Here is a 21,853-nt window from a genome sequence, read left to right as displayed (position 1 = left end):
TGGAAGCACACTAGCTTTCGGAGCATCACTCCTTCATCAGAGGATTGTAGAGGGCTCAATCCTAAGGCACAGAATTCTGTGTGTTAGGATTGAGCCCTCCACAATCACCTGATGAATGAGCGACGCTCCAAACGCTAGTGTGCTTCCAATTAAACCTGTTGGTCTATAACCTGGTGTTGTGTGATTTTTAACTTTGTACACCCCAATCCAACACTGGCATCTCCAAATCATGACTACTTTCACTAATGTCAGCAAATGAAGAAAGCTAGACCCTACACCACCACTGGGCATTACAATATTAACATTTAACTGTCTCGCATGAAATCCTCCAACGTGGTTTGAACATAGACACAATGTTATTGATGGGTTAATATTCTGTTACATTAACAGAGAGAGGGGTTTAATATGTGTACAAGGATTTCTACAGCATGGTTTCCACACTTTGGTGTAATCATTAAATCCCAACCTAGTTCTGTTCCAGCAACAGACATGAAAACAAAAGTGAGCTGACCCACCTGAAAGCAGCAGATAGAGGAATTTGGGAAACACATGTTAATCAGTTGTATCAGATTATCACAGGTTGTACAATCTACCCTACTGATGTATTTCACTTAGACATCAAACCCAAGGTATAAGCATTGTTCAAAGTTTGTGTGAAGATTTGTAGCTCGGGTGCTCGTTGTTGTGAGCCTCCTGCGAGGCGCTTCTTTGATGTTTCCTCCGGTGTTTATAGTGTCTGTCCCTGCCGCTTCCGGTTGTCAGTTTCAGCTGTCCGACATGAAACGACATGACCAGCTATCCTTAGTAGCCACACACGCAGACAACAAGCAACATGAATTCGACTGGGACAACACTACTATCATAGGGCAAGCCAGACAGAGAACAGCCAGGGAATTCCTAGAGGCATGGCACTCATCCACAAACTCCATCAACAAACACAACGACCTGGACCCAATATACCAACCACTACAGCGGACAGCTGAAACTGACAACCGGAAGCGGCAGGGACAGACCACTATAAACACCGGAAGAAACATCAAAGAAGCGCTTCGCAGGAGGCTCCCAAGCACTGAGGATGTCGCCTAGCCAGGGGACGAAACGTTTGCAACAAAAACTTCCAGCTCGGCGAACAGAACCACAACATAAGTATTGTGTCTGGTGTCAGTGCACCCAGTAGTTATTAATCTAAATTCAAAGGACTGAAATGCATTTTTAATTTAATCACTGAATTCTGCACAGGAAAGGAATGTGTTTAATGCCAATCCTTTGCAACTCATCACTGTTTAAGAACAGGTTCTGAGTTCTGAGTCTCTTTGCTGGTCTATGGGACGGTGATGTCTCAGTAATCCCTTATTAAAGAGTCCAGTAACCTTCGTCTCTTCTGGTGATGCACGTTACATGAACAGACAAGTTAATAATCCCATCTAGTGCCGATGCCCAACCACTGGTGCAGTCCATCTAGCAAAGGGATGAAAATGTTAAGAATCTGGGACAAGAGAAGTGACTCACCTCCTCCTAAAACTGCATCTTGAATAATTTCATTGCTTTCAGCTCTGTTATCTTGTTTGTCCTTTATTCTGCACCATATCTTGTCGTACATGGGTCTGAAAGGGTTAATATTGAGGAGTACAATAACCACCACTCACTCTGATATTGTCATATGGACCTGCGGACAGCACAGTTTAGGATTTTGAAGGAGTGAAGTCTAAGATGTGACCCTCCTCCATGTCTCTGTAACGAGGTTTAACATCGTTACGAACACGCAATAAATTCTATCTTGGCCACATTAAAAGATTGTTCTAATTCGATCAGGAAATGGTTTTCCTTGACCACACCAGACCAGTCAGACTCTATAATTTTCACAACATGAAGAGATGGTGACAGTAGCCTTGACCATGAGCAGCAGCTATACAGTACAGCAAGCTGACAGGCCCATACAACGTATCCTATTCAGTTACCTCCTAACCTCTCCACACTCCACTGGCTTCTCATCAGTCAGAATGCTGAGTTTGCAATCTTTGCCCTGAATTACTAACTTCTCCATGACCTTGATCCATTTAATCTCAGCAATGTTCATTTTCAAACACTTGAATGCCTGCTGCTTGAGGCAGTATCTGTTAGCTATAATCAAACTGGCCCTAAAACCCTTCAACTTAGACTTTTCGGAATCCGTGTCTTTTACGACTTCTCTGGGAAAAATAGCAAAGGCAACGTAACCTTGCTAAAGGAGCAGTTTCATCACACTATCTAGTTCTTTCTTTATAGCATTCAATGATTGCTTCCACCAACTTTCGACAAAGAGTGTTCCAAAGACTCAGGAACCTCTGAGAAAAAGAAAATCTCCTCATCTCTGACTGAAATGACTTCAAACACTGACTCCCAGATTCTCCCAAAGAGAAAACATCCTTCCCACATATGTCCTGTCAAAAGCCTCCAGGATCTTGTAATTCAATCAGTTTGCCTGTTATTATTCTAAACTTTAGCGGATACATGCTAAGCCTGTCCAACATTTCCTCTGATCTTCTTATTGTTTCCAATACATTTACATTCTTCCTCAAATCAGAAGATAAATATGTATACATTATTCCAGATACAGTCTCATCAGTGTTCTGTATAACTGAAGTGTAACCTTCTCAGCTTGCCCTTGCAATAAACCAAAACACTTTGTTAGCTTTCCTAAATAGCTGCTTTATGGGCATACTAACCTTCAGCAAATCATGTACTAGAAAGCTAGATTCCTCTGCAATTCAGAGCTTCACAATCTCTCACATTTTCCCACATTACAATTAATTTGTAAGATTTTTGCCCATTAAATTAAACTGTGAGGGGTTTTTATGTCCTCTTCACAACTTACTTTCCTACCACCTTTTTTGTTAACAGTAAATTGAGCTATCATACCTTCTCCATTTTATATGTTATGAAAGGTTGAGGTCCAGCCCTGTTCCCTACTGTTAATTGGGACCAAAGCAGCTCCAGCAATTTACTCACTAACACTTTCCTGTTGATTGTAATTTTCTTGAGTTCTTCCCTCCCTTCCAATAAGGGCAGCACGGTGGCTCAGTGGTTAGCACGGCTGCCTCACAGCACCCGGGTTTGATTCCACTCTCAGGCAACCATCTGTGTGGAGTTTGCACGTTCTCTATGGGTTTCCTCTCACAGTCCAAAGATATGTAGGTTAGGTGGATTGGCCATGCTCAATTGCCCATAGTGTCCAGGAAAGTGCAGGCTAAGTTGATTAACCATGGGAAATGCTGAGTTGTGGGGATTGGATGGGATGCTGTTTGGCATTGACTCGATGGGCTGAATGGCCTGTTTGCACGCTGTAGGATTCTATGAAATTGTCTAATTGACAGTTATTTTTGGAATATTCCTTAATCCTCTGCAGTAAAGGTTGAAGTAAAATACCCGTTTAATTTATCTGCTTCTCCTTTCCTTTATTTTCTGTAGAATCGACAGAATTACTTGATTAATTAGTTTCCTTTTATCTATATTTCCTTCAATTTATAAAATTGCTTACTATCTGATTTTATGTTGCTAGTTAGATTTCTCACATATATTAGTTTTTTTCCCTCTTTATAATCTTTCAGTCAATCCTTGCTTCTTCTGACCTGACACCAAATTTTGATATGTACTTGCTTTTTTTTTAAATTTGATGGCCTCTTTAATACTTGCGGTTAACCATTGAGTCCTCAGCTTGGAATTTTTCTTTCTTATTGGAAAATATTCGTTCAGTATATTCTGAAATATTCCCTTAAATGTCTGCTACTGCCTCACTATTGAACAATTATTTAACCTAATTTGTCAGTTCACTCGGCATTCATATTTTCGTATTGACATTATTAAAGTTGAACATGCTTGTCTTGGACCCCTTTCTCTATCGTTTAAAACTGAATGTAAAATTCAGTTATAACTGATAGTTATAACTGATTATAACTGATGGTTTCGAGGGGCTCCATCACTATGAGATCATTAATTAATTCCATCACATTGCACAATACTAGGTCTAGAACTGGTTGGCTCCAGAATGTTCTAAGAAACTATTCAAAAAAATCTTCTATGAGCATGTCAGCTAGGTTAACTTTGCCAATTGGTTTTTCCAATCTTTATTTAGATTAAAATCCCCCATGATTATTGTTGTACCTTTCTGACAACTCACATTATTTCTTCAGGTAGACTCCATCCTACTGGGTAGTTACTGTTACATGACTCCCACAAGTGATTTTGTGACATTATTATTTCTTATCTCCACACAAATCACTTCTATATTGCAGATTCCTAATTTAATCCTCTGTTGTGCTTGTACCATCATTAACTAACAGAGCCACTCCTCCACTTATCCTAACTCTTGACCTTCCTAAACATCCTGTACCCTTAAAGATTCAGGTCTCAATCTATGTTATCCAGCCGCAATGCAGCCGCTATCAGATTATAATTTGTATTTATATTTGTATTATCTGTTCTTCCCTGAATGCTCCATATGTTCAGATACAAAACTGTTGGTTTTACCCTTTTATTATTGATACAACATCTAGCCTAAAGTGTTGATTCACTCTGAAATTTGCACATTCAATCCCTTCCTGTCATGGCGCATTTCCATTTTAAAACTTCTCTCTCTTCCATTGTGTATATTCTTTAATTTAATGCATCTTCCCAAATTTGATCCTTTGTCCCCTTGCTATTCAGTTTAAATCCCTCTCTTCTTCTGTTGTTATGCAGTTTGCTAAAACAGCAGCCTCAGCATGGTTCAGGAGCAGACCATCCTGATGGTAAAGATCCCACCTTTCCCAGGTTTGGTAGCAGTGCCCCATGAACTGGGACATACACCAGTGTTTTGAGCCACACATTTGTGTATCAGGTCTTATTTGCTTATTTATTTTGAGGTATGAAAGAGCGACAAATTGGTGCAATTTTATTAATGTAGTTGATATTGGATTTGGCAACACATCAAACTAATCCACCACTTGATAGTAATTTAATTTTAGATTACTTCATGGTAAACTATAGATCACAGAATTATTCCAGTGCAGAAGAAGGCCATTCAGCCCATTGTCTCTGCACCGACTCATTATGAGCCTTAAATTATTTACGAATCAGCACCTTAGTAAAATAAAAATGCTTTGACTTTTAAAATATTTTTAAATGCTCCTGATAGAAGTTAATTTGAAGAGCCCTTTCAAAAGGTATATGGCAGAAGCCTGTCACATGCTTTATTCTGAACTGTGGAGTCATAGAGTGATAGAGATGTACAGCACTGAAACAGACCCTTCAGTACAACTCATCCATGCTGACCAGATATCCTGAATAAGTCTAGTTCCATTTGCCAGCACTTGGCCCATTATCCTTCTGAACCCTTCCTATTCATATACCCATCCAGATGCCTGTTGAATGTTGTAATTGTACCAGCCTCCACCAGTTCCTCTGGCAGTTTGTTCTATAGAAACACACCACTTTTTGCATGAAAAAGTTGCCCCTTAGAGTCTTTTCAATATATCTCCTCTCACTTTAAATCTATGCCCTGTAGTTTCAGATTCCTCTACTTTGGGAAAAAGTGCTTGGCTATTCACCCTATCCATGCCCCTCATGATTTTATAAACCTCTATAGGGTAACCTCCATCAGCCTCATGTCCAGTTTTTTTGAGCCAGGTCAACTCACAACACTTAACATGTATTTTTTTAGCCAATCTGCTCAGAGAAACTATTGCACGTCTCTGGAGCAGGTGGGACTTTAACCCAGGCCTCCCAATCCAGAGGTAGAGACATGAAACCAATGTTGGTGAATTGTGCCAATCAAACGAGTGGAAACCCTAGGCTGAGATGTCTCGTACTTATGTTTTCACTCATTTCCAATTCACATCCTCTAATCCTACTTTCTTGACACACTTTGAATTCTGGGTTTATCAATGTGAAGCTAATTACCAGAAAACAAGACTTGTCTCTACCAAAGAAAGCCTATGAGTTGGTGCTGATTCTGTGAGATCACTTGTTGTCAGATACAATATTTCACTATGCAACTTCTGAATAACAATCTATTGTAAAAACAGACCATTAAAATTATTGCTGATCTCATTCTGTCTCTTCTCTCCTGCAGATCATTTTAGCATTTGGAAACTATATGAATAGCAGTAAAAAAGGAGCCGTTTATGGCTTCCGATTGCAAAGTCTTGACCTGGTAAGATTGTGGAACTATTATTGGAAAATTATGTATTAATTAATCTAGTGATTTACCAATGTAACTTGCAGTCTCTAATAATCTACTGAATAGTCTAATGAATGATTGGTCATAATTAGCTATTGTCTGCAATGTTAATTTCACCAGTCAGCATGCAACCAGTTGATGGTGATCAATTGATTGTAATTCCATCAATGCTAGGAACCAACTGAAACCAACTCTCAGAATGCTGGAGAAACTCAGCAGGTATGGCAGGATCTGTGAAGGGAAAATCAGAGTTAATATTTCAAGACTGGAGCAAGGCTCAAAATGTTAACTCTGTTTCTCTCTCCACAGGTACTGACAGACCTGCTGAGTTCCTCCAGCATTCTCTGTGTTTCAGATTTCTAGCATTTTTGGTATTTTATCTTGATACTGGGACATGACTTGATGTCATTCTCATAGTTTTAGATCTGAATGCATTTATGCTGAAAGGATGACATTGAAGAATGGGTAGGTTTGGAGTTCAGATAACACTGTTAATGAAAGCAAACGGAGATTCGACTGAGCAATGAACTGTGGCTGTTAATCTGTAGAGTGTGTGGGGTGGTTCTATTAGTGAGTGTATACTGAATAAGTTTTAAAAAAATTGTTAACATATTCTTGGTTGCTTATTGGATGAATTGACATAGATGATATTGCATTATTGGCTGTAAGCATTGAACGAGTCAGTGCACATTTTGTTAATTGTGTTGTTGGCTGGGTACAAATCATTTAAGACAGATTCCAATTATAAGGACATGTAACTGTGATCCCATTAATTATTTTGTCTCTGTTCACCTTCAGCTCCTTGAAACCAAATCGACGGACAGAAAACAGACGCTAATGAACTACATTGTGGACATAATCCACACGCAGTATCCTGAACTCAGTACCTTTCATACTGAGCTGCTCTTTGTCGACAAAGCTGCTGCAGGTAATAAAGCCAAGTGACCTGAACAGAATTGTTGACTGTTTTACAGATGGAGAAGGAGTAGTTACTAATTCATAAATTGGGAGCATTTATTCAAGTACACCAAGGAGGAAGAGCAGAGATAGGAGTACACCATGTTGTGGGAACAGTGATGAGGGTACACCAAGTGAGGGGAGCAGTGATGATGCTACACCAAGTGGGGGGATACAATGATTAGGGTACACCAAATGGAGGGAACAGTGATGAGAGCACACCAATGCAAAAGAAAGTTTGAAAATTCAGTATTTAGATTATCGTATATACTTGTATAAAAGTCAAATTTTTTAGACTTTTTTAAAGGTTAAATTTATGGGGTTGACAATTACATGGAAACTACTTTTGAAGGACTGAAATTCATACTACAGTCCAAAATACCGTATTATTAGCAGAAGCCCAATTAATCTCTAAACGAATAAAAAAAACTCAACGAATTACGGTAATTACTGGATAAAGACAATAGAATCAAAAATGGATTAGTAAGCTTTTACTTATACATACAAAAAGTGAAGTAGAAATATAATACGGCTTCAAATTAAAATCACATGGTACATCTTAAAGAAATTTTAAAACTTCATCCAGGTATCTGACTGTATTTCACAAGTGCTACAGGGGAACTCAGCTCAGCTGAGCTGCACACAAAGGGAGGTTGTCACCTGACTCTGACCTGATGCATCTTAAACTTTCATGCCAAATTGGTGTGAATTGTACATCAAAACACACAATAGCTCAAAAAAATTCATTTCCTCATCATAACATTTATGCGCAGGATAATACCTTGACTTGGAAATGTTGGTCTGTTATCAGTCAAAACTAAGGCCAAATTTACGTGAGATATGTGGAACATTCAAGAACTTGTTGGCCACAAATATGGAATCGACCATTACATGAGATTGACTTTTAATCGAGGATATACCATATGTTAATGATTAAAGCTGTGATGGCTAGATTGTGTGAATGCGACACTTGTGAAGTTGGGGCTAGGGGATGTTAGATTATGTTGGTATGGTAGTGATGAAGGAAAAGTGATTTTGTCACATTGGAATCGTTCTCACAAAGGGAAAGTGATGAATTTTCACCAGTATGGTTTGTGTATTTTGGTGGAGTACTGTCAAGGTTAGTGCTGTCAAGTTGATGCAAGTTGATGCAAATTCTTATGAAACGAAAGAAGTGAAACTTCACATGGCTGGTGGGCAGAGGAGGGTGTCCTTAGTGACCAATGGCTCAGTCTTACCAAGAATTGCTGAAGAGGCAAAGGCAAGAGAAGAGTCATAAGTTCAGTGACCCACAGGCCGTCCGAGAAATAAGTAATAAATAATGAAAGTAAGGGACAATCCCTTAGAAAATGGATAGTTGGCCACTGTGAGTGATGTTGCTATCTTTAACTGCAAGTATTTTAAATTATAACGGCTTGTATTATCAGTTCCGATCTATTCTTTGTATTGGGATTGGTAAGAGTAGACAATTAGTCACAGGCATCTGTCTCTATTAAGGAGACACAATTGATTATTTCACTTGAGGAGCACCAATTCACGTCAAGCCTGGGACAGGCAAAGGAGCAGGTCCAAGTCTACCTTAACCAATAATAAAAAAAACAAAGAACTACAGATGCTGCAAGTCAGATACAAAAGGAGATTGCTGGAAAAACACCACCGGTCTGACAACATCTGTGGAAAGGATGCAGGGTTAATGTTTTGGGTCCAGTGACCCTCCGTCAGATGGGTCTTCCAGGGTAGACCAGATCTACCTTATCCTGAATTAACTTGTTGTGTTCGCAATATTCTGAAGTACGTATTAGCTATCTTTCCACCTGAGCTAACCTCACCCTCAATAAGAGATGGAAGATAGGTATGTGATGGGGAGTTGGTCAAAAGGAAATGCATATTTGACGATTTCTCAGTTTGATTTCTGGGAATGATGCCAGCGTGTAGCAGGTTGGACCTGCCATTGCCCTTTAGCAGGATGGTTCCATGTCTGCACTCACTGGCAATTTAACAGTGAGAATCAGGGAAAAATTAAATCAGGGAAATTAGAATCTGAGCCTGCTCCACAGCAATAGTAACAGAGACCTGACTCCAACTCCTTTAGAAAGACAAGTTGTATCATTCAGACAGCCATCAGACAGGATCAACAATTCCCTCTGAATCATCAGAGTGGCTTTCTTCATGTTGCTATGAATGTAGCTCCTGTGACTTCATTGGCACCAAAATAATGTCAAGGCCAATTTCTGAGCATGTGTGGGTACCTCTTTGGCCCTTTCCTATTTCATATTTATGCTGCACCATGGTGACTCCATCTATAGACATACTGATTAGCTACCTTCTCACCACTTCTCTCATTCCCTCCCTACCTCTGGTTTTTCACAAAGCTTATTTCACCGTCCAACATTGGATCATCAAAAAATGTGCAATTCAATATTTTAAGGTCTGAGCTGTCTCTTCAGTTTCTGCCCTATATCCCATCCTCTCTTTAGCCACTGTCCTCAATGAAGAATCCCTATGTCGTGGTCATCTCCAAAATCACCTAACTCCACCTCTGTAACATCACCTGACTCTAGTGCTTCCTCCTCTCATCTGCTATTGAAACCTTCACTCATGCATTTATTACCTGCAGACTCAATGATTCTAGTACTCTCCTGTCAAACATTCCACATTCCATAGTCCAGAAACAAAGTCATTCGTATCTCTGCCCATATTCGAACGCACACTAAGACCTACTCACCTATTACTCCTACGCTCACTGACCAATATTGGCTCCTTGTCCAGTAGAGCCTTGCGTTTAATTTTTCATCCTATTTTCAACCTTATCTATAGCCTCACCTCCTTCCTATTTTTTGTAAGCTTCTCCAGTGTGACAGTCCTCCAAGATATCTACTTATGTAACTCTGGCCTCTAATGCATCCAAGATTTTCATTACTCCATGTTAGCCTCCATGCCTTCAGCGGCTAAGGGTCTAAGGTGTTGAATCTCCTCCTTAAAACTCTTTCACATTTCTAATTCCATCTCCTCATTTTCTTAAAAGCAACCTCTTTGTCAGGGCATCAGTCACCTGTCTTACTGTCTCCCTTTTTGGTTCAGTGTCAAACTTCAGGATGTTTTATCATGTCAAAAGTGCTATACAAATGCAAGCTGTTGCACGTTGAGGAATCAATCTGCCTTTGTTTCTGTCTTGGGCACATCGTGTTGTACTTGCCTCACCACCTGAACCATTATCAGCTTCTTTGATTAGAATGTGGGTGACTTTTCCCACTTGTTGTCTCTATCGCAGTGTCACTGGACAATGTTCTACAGGACGTGCGATCGTTACAACAGGGAATGGAACTTGTCCGGAAAGCTTTCATGGTCGAGGATACCAGTTTACTCCTGAAAGAATTCCTGAGCAGCAACAGTGAGAAAGTGGACAACTTACAGAAGGACGGCAAAACTGCACAGGTAAATAGGAACAAGCTCACTTAAGTCTAAAAGCTTATCATACTGAGCCAAAACATCCACTTGTTGAGGTCACACTGCACTGTGCACACAGTGATGTCTTACGTTAAGTTTTGGCCATCGTTTATCAGTATACACGAAGCCACTCAATTGTCAAAAACCAGCCCACCACTTACCGTTCAGGTACCCTGAGGTGAGTAAGGGAAATAGATCAGGTCACTTTCCCAAACATTGTTGGAAAGATGCAGATGTTGAAGTGCTCCAGCTGTTAGGCTGCTCTGATATTCCAAACACTTGTCTCATAGTCCTACTTCATTCAAAAATAAATATACAGAGTCATAGCCAGAGAGTCCAATAGCGCAGAAACAGGCCCTTTGGTTCAACCAGTCCGGGCCGACCATAACCCTAAACTAAACTAGTCCCAACTGCCTGCGCTTGACCAATATCCATCCAAAGCTTTCCTGTTCATGTGCTTATCTAAATGTCTTTTAAATGTTGTAACTGTATCTGTATCCACCACTTTCTCTGGAATTTCATCCACATAGTAACTGCGTTCTCAGTAAAAAATAATTGCCCCTCATGTATTTTTTAAATCTTTCTCTCCTTACCTTCAAATTATGCCCCTGGTATTGAAATTCCCCACCCTAGGGAAAAGACACCTTCCATTCACTTTATCTATGCCCCTCATGATTTTATAAACGACTATCAAGTCATCTCTCAACCTCCAACACTCCCGTGAAAAAAGTCCCAACCTATCCAGCATTTCCTTAACTCAGGCACTCCGTTCCCACCCAGCCATCGTTCTAATTGACAGTTTATCCAAACGCTCAGGATTGATTCTAACAAATTGCCCACCACTGATTTCTGGTTACCCATTATTATTATCCCAGCCTTGTTCTCCAATGGGCCTCTCTTCACTTTGGCCTTTTTGTTCCCTCTTATATATTTAAAGAAGTTTTTACTGTGCATGTTTATATGAATTGCCCATTTGGCCTCTTAATTTATTTTATATTCAATAAAGCTTCTAACCAGGCCTGTCAGAATACGGATTAGTTTAGATATAAGAAGAGAAATTGCTGGAGAAACTCTGCAGGTCTGGCATCATCTGTGGAGAGAGAAACAGAGTTAGTGTTACAGGTCCAATGTGACTCTTCTTTTGTGAACTCTGTTTCTCTCTCACAGATGCTGTCAGATCTGCTGAATTTTTCCAGCACTTTGACCTTTTTGCTTCCAGTCTTCAGCATCTGCAGTACTTTGCCTTAATTGACTGACTTAAATTTGCTTTTTGTGGCAGACCCTGGTGTTGTGTAAATTTGAGTGAGTCTTTGTGAGGTGACTCAACTGGAATGAATGGCGGGCTACAGGTGCCTGCGTTCAGAGTGAGGTCACTTCCTGTCTGCAGCCAGAAAAAAATTAAGAGGGGAGACTCGTGCCTTAGACCAGTGACCTTTTTAGACAGCTGCTCAATGTCCACCAGGGCTTCCCAAGGAATATGCACGGAGCTCCCAGATCCCAATGATCTTGTTCAAGAGGGACTTACCTTTGTTCTAGTTAATTTTGATCATCACAGTCCCAGTTGCTGATTGGGACTAACCTTGTGTTCATTGTTTTCTTCCACAGGAAGCTTACCAATCTGTCATTGAGTACTTTGGTGAAGATGTTAAGACAATGCCACCATCCATGTTCTTCCCATTCTTTTTGAGGTTCATCAAGGCTTATAAGGTAAAGAACGGATCACTGCGCGATCTCCGTTTAGTCGAGGTCACTAGACTGATGTGTATACACTTCAATGTTTGCTTCAAAATGCGTCGTTCCTTCCTGAAGCTCATTTCTGGACAATCCCATCATTATTCTAATGAAACATGGTTTAAATTAGAATTTTCGAACTTATAATACAGCAAACTATTTATTAACCACCACCTATGGGACCAGGAGTATATCAGTTGATTGAATATTCCAGTTGATCAAGACAGCCACATAATCAATATAAAAACACACACTAAGTAATAGAAATGTAATACAAGGATAAACTCATCAGTGTTATACTTTATTTACAACATTAATCACTTGAATAGCAATGCAATTTTGCCTTAAATAAACAGTTTCGGGCTGAAAGCCTTCTCACTTACACCCTCAACTGACTATTCAAACATTGCAATAATACTGTAAACATCGCGGCATTTGAGGCAAACAATTTTGCAGGTTTATCAACAGTGCTGCTTCATAAAATAAAGTTTGCTGTGAACATTGCCAGCATTGTCACTACACCCTCGACAGTTGATTTTTACGCAGGCTTGATCCTTCAAGTCACCTCTGCTAGTCAGGAACATCATGACTGCTCTGACTGTGGCCTTTACTCCATTTACTCACCCACCCCAATATGACTCTGTCTCCAACATTCTGGAGGAATATTTCACAGACTCACGGCCCACTGAGAGAAACAGTTTCTCCTTATCTCCCTCATAAATGGGAGGTCTCTTATTTTTAAACTATGTCCTAGTTCCAGTCTCTCCCACAATGGGAATATAGACCACCTTGACACTGAGAAAATGTCATACACCAGGTAATTTTACATGCCCTAATCTATGTTAATTAAGGAGGAACTTGTTTCACTGATAGGAGAGGTAATATCAGAGGATAAAGACTAATCTTAATTTGGAAAAGCCCCAGTCATGAATTTGCTGCTTGAAAGAAGGGCAGGAACTGATTTTGTTATGATTTTTGATATTGCCTCCAAAATATGCTTTTCTAAGAAACTCTCAGAAAGCAGGTCATATTAGACTTAGTACTGTATAATGTGACAGAATTAATAAATCACCACAGAGTAATGACATCTTTGGATAGGAGCGATCGTAATATGATTCAATTTTACGCACACTTTGAAAGGAAGATGGTTCTGCCTAAGATTAGCATTTAATTAAGATTACAAGATTTTAAAGTGCCAACTATGCCAACATGAGCTGAAATGAAGTGCGCTATTAAGTGAGCAGGTGTATCATTACACAAATAGTGGCAGACACTGAAAGGGATAAACGTAAGGAGAAAGTGTATACTTGTGCAAAGGTGAGTGGCACTTCAGATGACTAGTCAGAATACAAAGAATGTTGGAGAATGACAGAAGGATTTTCAGTACAAATAAATAACAGCATGATTAGAAACTAGCTAGAAATAAAAGGACAGAGAGCAAGAATTTCTACTGGTATATAAAAAGGAAAAAAGAAAGTAAAGCGAAGTTGGTTGACACGAGGGAAAGAATGGGGAATTAACGGTAGATAATAAAGAACTGGCAAATGTAATGAATAAATGTTTTGTTTCTGACTTCACTGGAGAATACAGAAAGCATCTCAGTATTACCTTTAAATCAGTAAGTGGACAGAAGAGGGGAACCTGGTAAATTATAATCACCAGGGAGGTGTTAATGAGTGAACAGATGCAACTAGAGGTGGATAAGGTTCTGGATCCAGATGGACTTCATCCCAGGCTTTTAAGAGAGGTGACTAATGAAGCATTCGATTTGTTGGGGTTAATTTCCCAGAAACCAGAAGGCATTTGATGAGGTTGCACATAAAGGGTTATTATGCAAAGCAAAAGCTCATACAGCAACTTGCCGGTTTAAGTACAAGATAGGCTGATTGACAGAAAAATACAGAATGTGCATAAATGGATCTGTTTCAGATTCGCAGGACATGGTGAGTGAGGCCCAAAACAGATGTTCAGACCCTCAACGTTTTACAATTTATATCAATAAATTAGATGATTAAGACGGTTAATAGAATATGATTCTTTATTACAAAGGGAATTAAACATAAAAGTAAGGATTTATGCTTCAGTTACACGGGACACTTGTGAAAACACATCTCAAATACTGTGTGCAGTTTTGGCCTTCTTATTAAAGGAAAGCTGTAACTAAGCTGAAGGTGAATCGAAGGATGTTTACATGAGATCGATACCTGGAATGGACAGGTTGTCTAATATGATCAGGCTGGATTTTACTTCACTGGAGTTTTGAAAAGCAAGGGATGACTTGAGTTGGACTGAAGGGTCTATTTTCCGTGCTGTATGACTCTGTCTGATTGGTCTTGACAAAGTGGAAGTAGAAAGGATGTTTATCCTTGTTGATGAGTCCAGAATGAAAGGAACATTGTTTAAAATTAGGTATTATTAGGTAAAGGTAGAGTTGAGAAGATTTTTCTTTCCCTTAGAGGATTGTGCAACTTCCGTAGTCTCTGCCTCAGAGGGCAATGGAAGTGATTCTTAAGACAGAACTAGATGGATCCTTGTTAGGCAAGAGAATCCCAGTTTAATGAGGGTAAATATACAGGACACGGAAAGATCAGGCATGAATTTAATTTATGAAGAACAGGTTTGAGGTATCAAATGCCTTTCTTCTGCTCCTAATTTGTATGTTTGAAAGGGACTTTGATAAATAACAAAGAAATTGCAGGAAAATTTGCCAAAACAATGGGAAAGAAAGATCACAAGGCATTAAGTGGTTAGTCTTTTCAAAATGGTTGAAAGACATATTAATTGTAATTGTACCATGCCAATAGATTCATGGCAATACCTGATGATTCCATTTTCTTATGTAATCTCAGCAAGCTGAGCAGGACAATGAGTGCCGTAAGAAGCAAGAGGCAATGGCCGTTCAAAACCCTGAGGACAAAATCTCATCGTCCAATATGGACCAGCCAGATGTGAAGGTGAGGGCTCTGTCTGAGCTGAATGGTGAAATGATTTGACTGACAGCCTTTTGTTTTACATTGGTTTGGGAAAATATGTTCATAGACTCCCGACAGTGTGGAAACGGACCATTCTGCCCTTTGAGTCCACACTGACCCTCTGAAGAGCATCCCAATCAGACCCACCCTCTACCCTAATCCTGTAATCCTGTACTTCCCATGGCTAATCCACCTAGCCTGCGCAGCTTTGGACTGTGGGGGGAAACCAGAGCATCCGGAGGGAACGCGCGTAGACATGGGGAGAACATGTAAACTCCATACAGATAGTCACCCAAGGCTGGAATCAAACTATGAGGCGGCAATGCTAACCACTGAACCACTGTGCTATCTCTATTGAAAGATTTTGTTAACTAAGGAGAGCAATTTCATTCCAAATATTAAGAATGTTGAATTAAGAGCTCAGCTTGGGATTGAAATTGTGTAAGAACTACCAATGGCCCTTTGGCCTGTTGCCTAGCAACTGATTGGAGGAGCCAATGTGGAGGCCTACCTACTTCTGCCCATCATAGCCCAAGAAGAGCAAAACAAATTGTACAAATCTAAGGTTTCCTGTAAGTTGGGATCTAAGCCGTGAAATTGTCACCAGAGCCTCTAGAGTGTCTGAAATTGGTGAGTCTCTGTGAAGGGCCATGGCCATTCTATTGTCCCAGCTGAGCACAGAAACACCAATCACCATTGGCTCTATTTCTTTATACTAGGCTAAATCTTAGAATATCTTTTGTTTAACATGAAGCTACTGAGAGCATTATTTTACTTTAATTCTTCCGTAGAATGTGGGTGTCAATGGTAAAACCAATGGTTATTACCCAGCCCTAATTGCCCGTGATGAGTGGCTTCATCACCCACCTCAGAGGGCATTTGAAAGTCAACCACTGGTCTTTTAAATCAGAGTAGGTAAGAGTAGCAGATTTCTTTCTGTGAAGGACGTGAGTGAACCTGCAACAATTGCTGACAGTTGTCACATCACCATTACTGATTATTCCAGGTTTGTTTTTCTTAATTAATTCAAATTCCACTAACTGCTGTTGTGGGATTTGAACCTGTGCCCGCAGGTCATTAGCCTGGGCCTCTGCTTTGCTAATGTCGAGACATTGCCACCACTCCCTAGAGCTGCAATGAGAACAACTATCTAGTGCAACTACTGAGACATGATCTTCAAAGAAGTTATATCCAGAAAATGTCCCTTGAGACAGCAATCTCCTCACTGACAGCGGAAAGGTTATCACTGATTGAAGCATAATCAAGGCAAATTGCTCAAGCTGGTTCCAGAGTGCAGTGAAACTGCAGGTTACTATGACAGCTCATACAATGACAGGAAAACACAGTTCTATATATCTACAACTGAATTACACAATGGAGACCCTTCAGCCCATCTTGTCTGTATTGGTTCTATTACCTCATACTAAACTCCTGTCTTTTCACTATGTCCCCGCAGACTATTTTTATTAAAAACTCATCCAATTCCCTCTTGAATGCCTCCATTGTACCTGTCTCCACCACAGTTTTAGGCAGTGCACTCACTGACTGAAAAAGGTTTCATTCTCTCACCACCCTTACTTGCATCCCTTTAAAATATATCCACATTATAAGCTCCTTTTTTTGATGGGAGCCATTAAAGTAAGAAGTCATAGAATCCCTACAGCGAGGAAACAGGCCTTTTGGCCAAACAGGTCCACACCAACCCTCCAAACTGTAACCCAGTCCCCTACATTTACTACTGACTAATGCACCTAACCAATACATCCCTGAGTGCTACAGGCAATTTAGCATGGTCATTCCACCTGACCTGCACATCTTTCGATTGTGGGAGGAAACAGGCAGAATGTGCAAATTCCACACAGTCACCCGAGGCTGGAATTGAACCTGGGACCCTGGCGCTGTGAGGCAGCAGTGCTAACTACTGAGTCACCCGTGCCACCGCAAGTGAAGACGTGACACCGCAGTGGAGACCAGGATCGGCAGGATAACTCACTGACTTCCACAGTCAAGTCCAGGACTGGTCCTGTCAGCTGTTCTGGTCCCATTAGCCGTACAACAACATAATGGAGTGAGAGCAAACCACTAAAACAAAAGGAGCTCATGATATAAAAACAGTATAGTCTGTCTCACTTCATATATCACTCACTTTTTGTGTCACTGAGAGCATGTGCAGATCAACTGGCAGAGGTCTTCTCGGACATCTTCAACCTCTCCCTGCAGCAGCCCACTGTCCCTGCCTGTTTCAACAGGGCCGTCATCATCCCTGTGCCTAAGACGGTACCTACAGCATGTCTCAATGACTATCGCCTAGTGGCCCTAACTTCAGTGTCATGAAGTGCTTTGAAAGGCTGGTCATGGCATTAATCAACTCCAGCCTCCCCACTGCTCTTGACCCACCCCAATTTGCCTATCGGACCAACAGATCCACGTCAGATGCCATATCACTTGCCCTTCACTCCTCCCTAGAACATCTTGACACCAACAACAGCTATGTACGAATCCTACTCATTGACAATTGTCTCCCTAAGTGAAGAATTCCAGCACTGGGCCAGCCCATAGGTGATGAACCTTTGACATACAGGCCACGTGAACAATCAGCTCCACAAATCTAACAGTTGGGCTAATGCCTGTGCAAACTTGGTTTTGATCATGCCATGAGTAACTTGGGAATAACTGTAGATGATAAATTGAGGAAACATACCTTGGATTTAACCAATAATCAGTCGATGAAAGAATAAACCCGAGCCAGTGTTCGAAAGATTTAATCAAAGAAACACATGGTGGCTCAGTGGTTAGCACTGCTGCCTCACTGCAGCAAGGACCTGAGTTTGAGTCCAGCCTTAGGCCACTGTCTGTGTGGCATTTGCACATTCTCCCTGTGTCTGTGTGGTTTCCGCCCACAGTTTGGAGATGTGCAGGTTAGGTGGATTGGCCATGTTAAATTGCCCATACTGTTCAGGGATGTGTAGGCTAGGTGGGTTGGCTATGGGAAATGTGGCTTTACGGGAATAAAGTGGGAGGGTCGATGGCCTGAATGACTAGAGAATAGGGATTCTATCATGATAATAAAGAAATACAGACATATCTCTCCTAATTTCACTCCACCACAATAGATATTTTCTAATCAACCTATTCAGACATTATAATGTACATCTGGATTTTTGATTTATTATTGTCACATGTACAGAAATACGGTGATAAGTATTGTTTTGCATGCTATCCAGGTAAATCATACCTTAGATGAGTACATCATGGTAATAGAACACAATGTATTTTCTCTGCTACAGAGAAGATGCAAAGAAAAATCAACTTTAATATATTAAAGGTCCATTCAAGAGTCTGGGGTAGGTGAGATATGATCCCAGGCCTCCTGGACCAGAGGTAGGGACATTACCACTGAACCACAAGAGACCCACTGTGTTGCTATTACACACTTAAGAAACCACCCAGTCAAACCCTCACCTGTATGCACTTAACCTCAATTAAAACAATTAACATTGAGCTTCTCAACTGACAAGCTGCATATTTCACCCAGTGTTTGCTTAACTGTCAGATTCTCAATTCGTCCCTGTATGAACTCTGTATCTATTAAACAAATGTTAACTTTTCAGCAATAAAGAACACATCGCTCAGCATCGTGTAATCATTTTGACCTTCTAAAACAGCATGCCACTCATCTGAGTGCGAGTAACACCACAAGAGATCTGCTTTTTTTTTTAACTTAAGCACGTCAGGGAGTGATTTAAATAGAGGAGCTGTCTTCTAACATTGGTGACTCCAAATCTTTTTCAATTTCATGAACAATTTATTTTCTGGTGATTGTAACTCACAGTTTCGCAGCAGTGATAAGTGAACTCTTATCTTTTTCTCCAGCCCCTTCCCACGAGGAGTAAGGTCCCTCACATGGATCTAATGGCCGAGCTGAAGAAGAAGCAGCAGGGTAAAGAGAGAATGGTGTATGAGGGCAAGGACGGAGCAATTGAGGATATTATCACAGGTAATTCAGTGCAGGAGAATACCACACAGCTGTCTTGCACACTAATCTGGGGAAGTAAAACTTCAGGATTAATTTCTTTTCCCACCCCAAGTAGTCAGATACTGAATCCATATGCTGGCTCTGTCATGTCACTTCAATGTAGAACGTGTTGCTACACATTCACAGTTTTGTAGAAATCTGGACAATGCTAAGGGACACTTAGTGTTTCAGAGCAATAGCTTTTTATCAGACAAGGACATCAAGGGAATACTGGTGAATAAGTGAAGAGTTGATCAGTCACAATCTAATTGAATTGTGTAGCAGGGCTTGTGGGACTGAATGGCCGACTGCTTCATTGGCAGTGTGACAGTGCTACTCATCAAGGTGGCACTTTACAGCCAGTGGCAACTGAGCTCACTGAAGGAAGTCCCAAGTAGACTGTGACTTGGAAAACCATGGAGAAAATACACAGTTGATTTTAAATTCGGGAGCGGTCAGAAAAGTGATAATGCTTAATTCTTCTTGAACCAAGTCCGGAGGTCAAGGAAGAAGTACAGGTAAAATTGTGTCTCGTGTATTTAGCTCTTACAGCACTGAAACATAGGTATCTTTACAACTGTGTGAGTTACTATTGCAGTCAGTGGTTAAATTGAGAAATCCCTGGAAGTGTGGCTTGTTTCTTGGCAAGCATAAAGATGCAGAAAGTCAAATCTTAATTTGAATGGCATATCACTCTTTTAAAGGGAATTTGAGTGATTATTTTGAACTACTTCCAGTGTCACTTGCATCCAAACCTGTCTCAGTTTATGTTTTATTTCAGTAAAGCCAGATGAGGTGAATAATTAACCAAACATGATTCTCTGGTCTCACAACTATTACAGACAGACGGACAGACAGACATGCAAAAGCAAAATTTAGATTGTTTATAAAATGCCTGTATTGAGACAAAATATTTCTTGTTTCAAATCTTTGGAGGAAGGGAATTGTTAATATGTTCAGTTGAAAACTGCCTCTATGACTCTCACTCTCTCCTTTGCTCTTCTTTATATATCCCTCCCTCTTCCCCCATTTTCCTTATGTTTGCTTTTCTCTCTGTGTTGCTTTTTGCTTGCTTGCTGTCCCTCTCCTACTTCCATGATTTTCATCACATTCTCTTATGCTTGTTCTTTATCTCCATCATGCTCCTTCCTCTGCTTTTCTCTCATATCATGTTGATCTCTGTTGCTTTGTCTCTGGTCCTGTTCCTTTCACGTGTACCATTCTTCCTGCCTGGACTCTCATGGACAGCACTGAAGACTGTCCCATTCACTGCGCGGACTGCCAAACGCTCTTCTCGACTGTTCTACGATGCCTCATTTAACGATGAAAGTCCGCCTTAGTGAACTCTGCACTTTCTCTAGGTAACTGAACTGCAACATTAGTGCTTCATGCTTTGAAACCATCATTATTCATCGATACATTACAGGTTGGAGCAAAATGCATTGTAGGTAGCTTTATGGTTAATGTTGCAAATCTATATAAACCTTGAGTTGTACTCTTCAGGTAGTTTAATAGGATAATGTATATTATCTAAAGTTATCTAAATTTAGAAATTAAATGATGCAATATTAATGTATAATTACTTTATCTAATTTAATAGACAAAACAAGCGTTACAATAACTAACAAAGGTAATCTCATATGAATCATTTAAGTCTTTCGCTACTAAAATTATGCCACATAATTTGAAGCTTTATGTGATATTATTATTGGGAATGAATTTCTTTTATGTTGATGCTATAGTATAAATTGACCTTTGGAGCTTCAAGCAACCTCTCCAAAAAGGCAGTGGAGGTTTTGACTTACGCACTGTGTAAAGGTGAACCACCAGCAGGGGGCGGTGGTCACCATGTTTATTGTTCATCACAAAGCCATTGTTATGTGTGGCCATGCCTTAATCTTCTCCATGGCTCTACAATTGCACCCAATTACACCAGAAAGTAAAACATCAACTTGAGGTCAAACATAGAAGCTGATAACTAACGTGAGTGTAGCATGTTGTGGTTATAAATGGGTTTGACCTTTACAGCAAGTACACACAAGAACACTGATTTTTGCAGCTGACAAATGCACCAGATACTCCAGAGTGACTACCTGTCATGTTTGTTTAGAATTCAGCAAAGGAGGACCAAAAGCTTGGTTACATGGGAAAACATTGTATGAGAGTAAACTTATAAGGAGCATAAATGCAGACTGTAAGAGCTTCTATAAGTTGTAAATAGGAAAAGATAAGACACATACACAGGTTCCTTACGATCTGAAATGGAAGAATTGTGGGCGGCACAGTGGCACAGTGGTTAGCACTGATGCCTCACAGCGCTACAGACCCGGGTTCAGTTCCCACCTCAGGTGACTGACTGTGTGGAGTTTACACATTCCCTGCGTGGGTTTCATCTGGGTGTTCAGTTGTGCAGGTTAGGTGAATTGGCCACGCTAAATTGCCTGTAGTGTTAGATGAAGGGGTAAATGTAAGGGAATGGGTCTGGGTGGGTTGCGGGTCGGTGTGGACTTGTTGGGCCGAAGGGCCTGTTTCCAC

At 40.4% G+C, this 21,853-nt stretch overlaps 1 protein-coding gene across 5 annotated transcripts in view; it reads left to right on the top strand.

The window, feature by feature from the left end:
* Window positions 1–21,853, top strand: part of fmnl1a (formin-like 1a) — a 264,044-nt gene that overhangs the window by 225,931 nt on the left and 16,260 nt on the right. For 3 of the 5 annotated variants that reach the window (XR_015752517.1, XM_087977926.1, XM_043675288.2), the window contains 7 exons: window positions 6,089–6,169; window positions 6,995–7,124; window positions 10,425–10,588; window positions 12,206–12,307; window positions 15,181–15,285; window positions 19,177–19,300; window positions 20,567–20,679. Coding sequence is in view for 4 of the 5 variants with exons in the window: in XM_087977926.1 (XP_087834052.1) it covers window positions 6,089–6,169; window positions 6,995–7,124; window positions 10,425–10,588; window positions 12,206–12,307; window positions 15,181–15,285; window positions 19,177–19,300; window positions 20,567–20,658 (798 nt within the window). In the remaining variant the exon portion in view is untranslated. The remainder of the gene's footprint in view (window positions 1–6,088; window positions 6,170–6,994; window positions 7,125–10,424; window positions 10,589–12,205; window positions 12,308–15,180; window positions 15,286–19,176; window positions 19,301–20,566; window positions 20,680–21,853) is intronic. The other 2 variants (XM_087977925.1, XM_043675287.2) reach the window with 1 other exon arrangement.

This window comes from Chiloscyllium plagiosum, unplaced genomic scaffold, assembly GCF_037043375.1.
Source record: "Chiloscyllium plagiosum isolate Xiang-an unplaced genomic scaffold, Cpla_swu_hap1 HiC_scaffold_32, whole genome shotgun sequence".
Taxonomy (NCBI): Eukaryota; Metazoa; Chordata; class Chondrichthyes; order Orectolobiformes; family Hemiscylliidae; genus Chiloscyllium; species Chiloscyllium plagiosum.
This window is presented reverse-complemented; position numbering and strand designations above follow the sequence as displayed.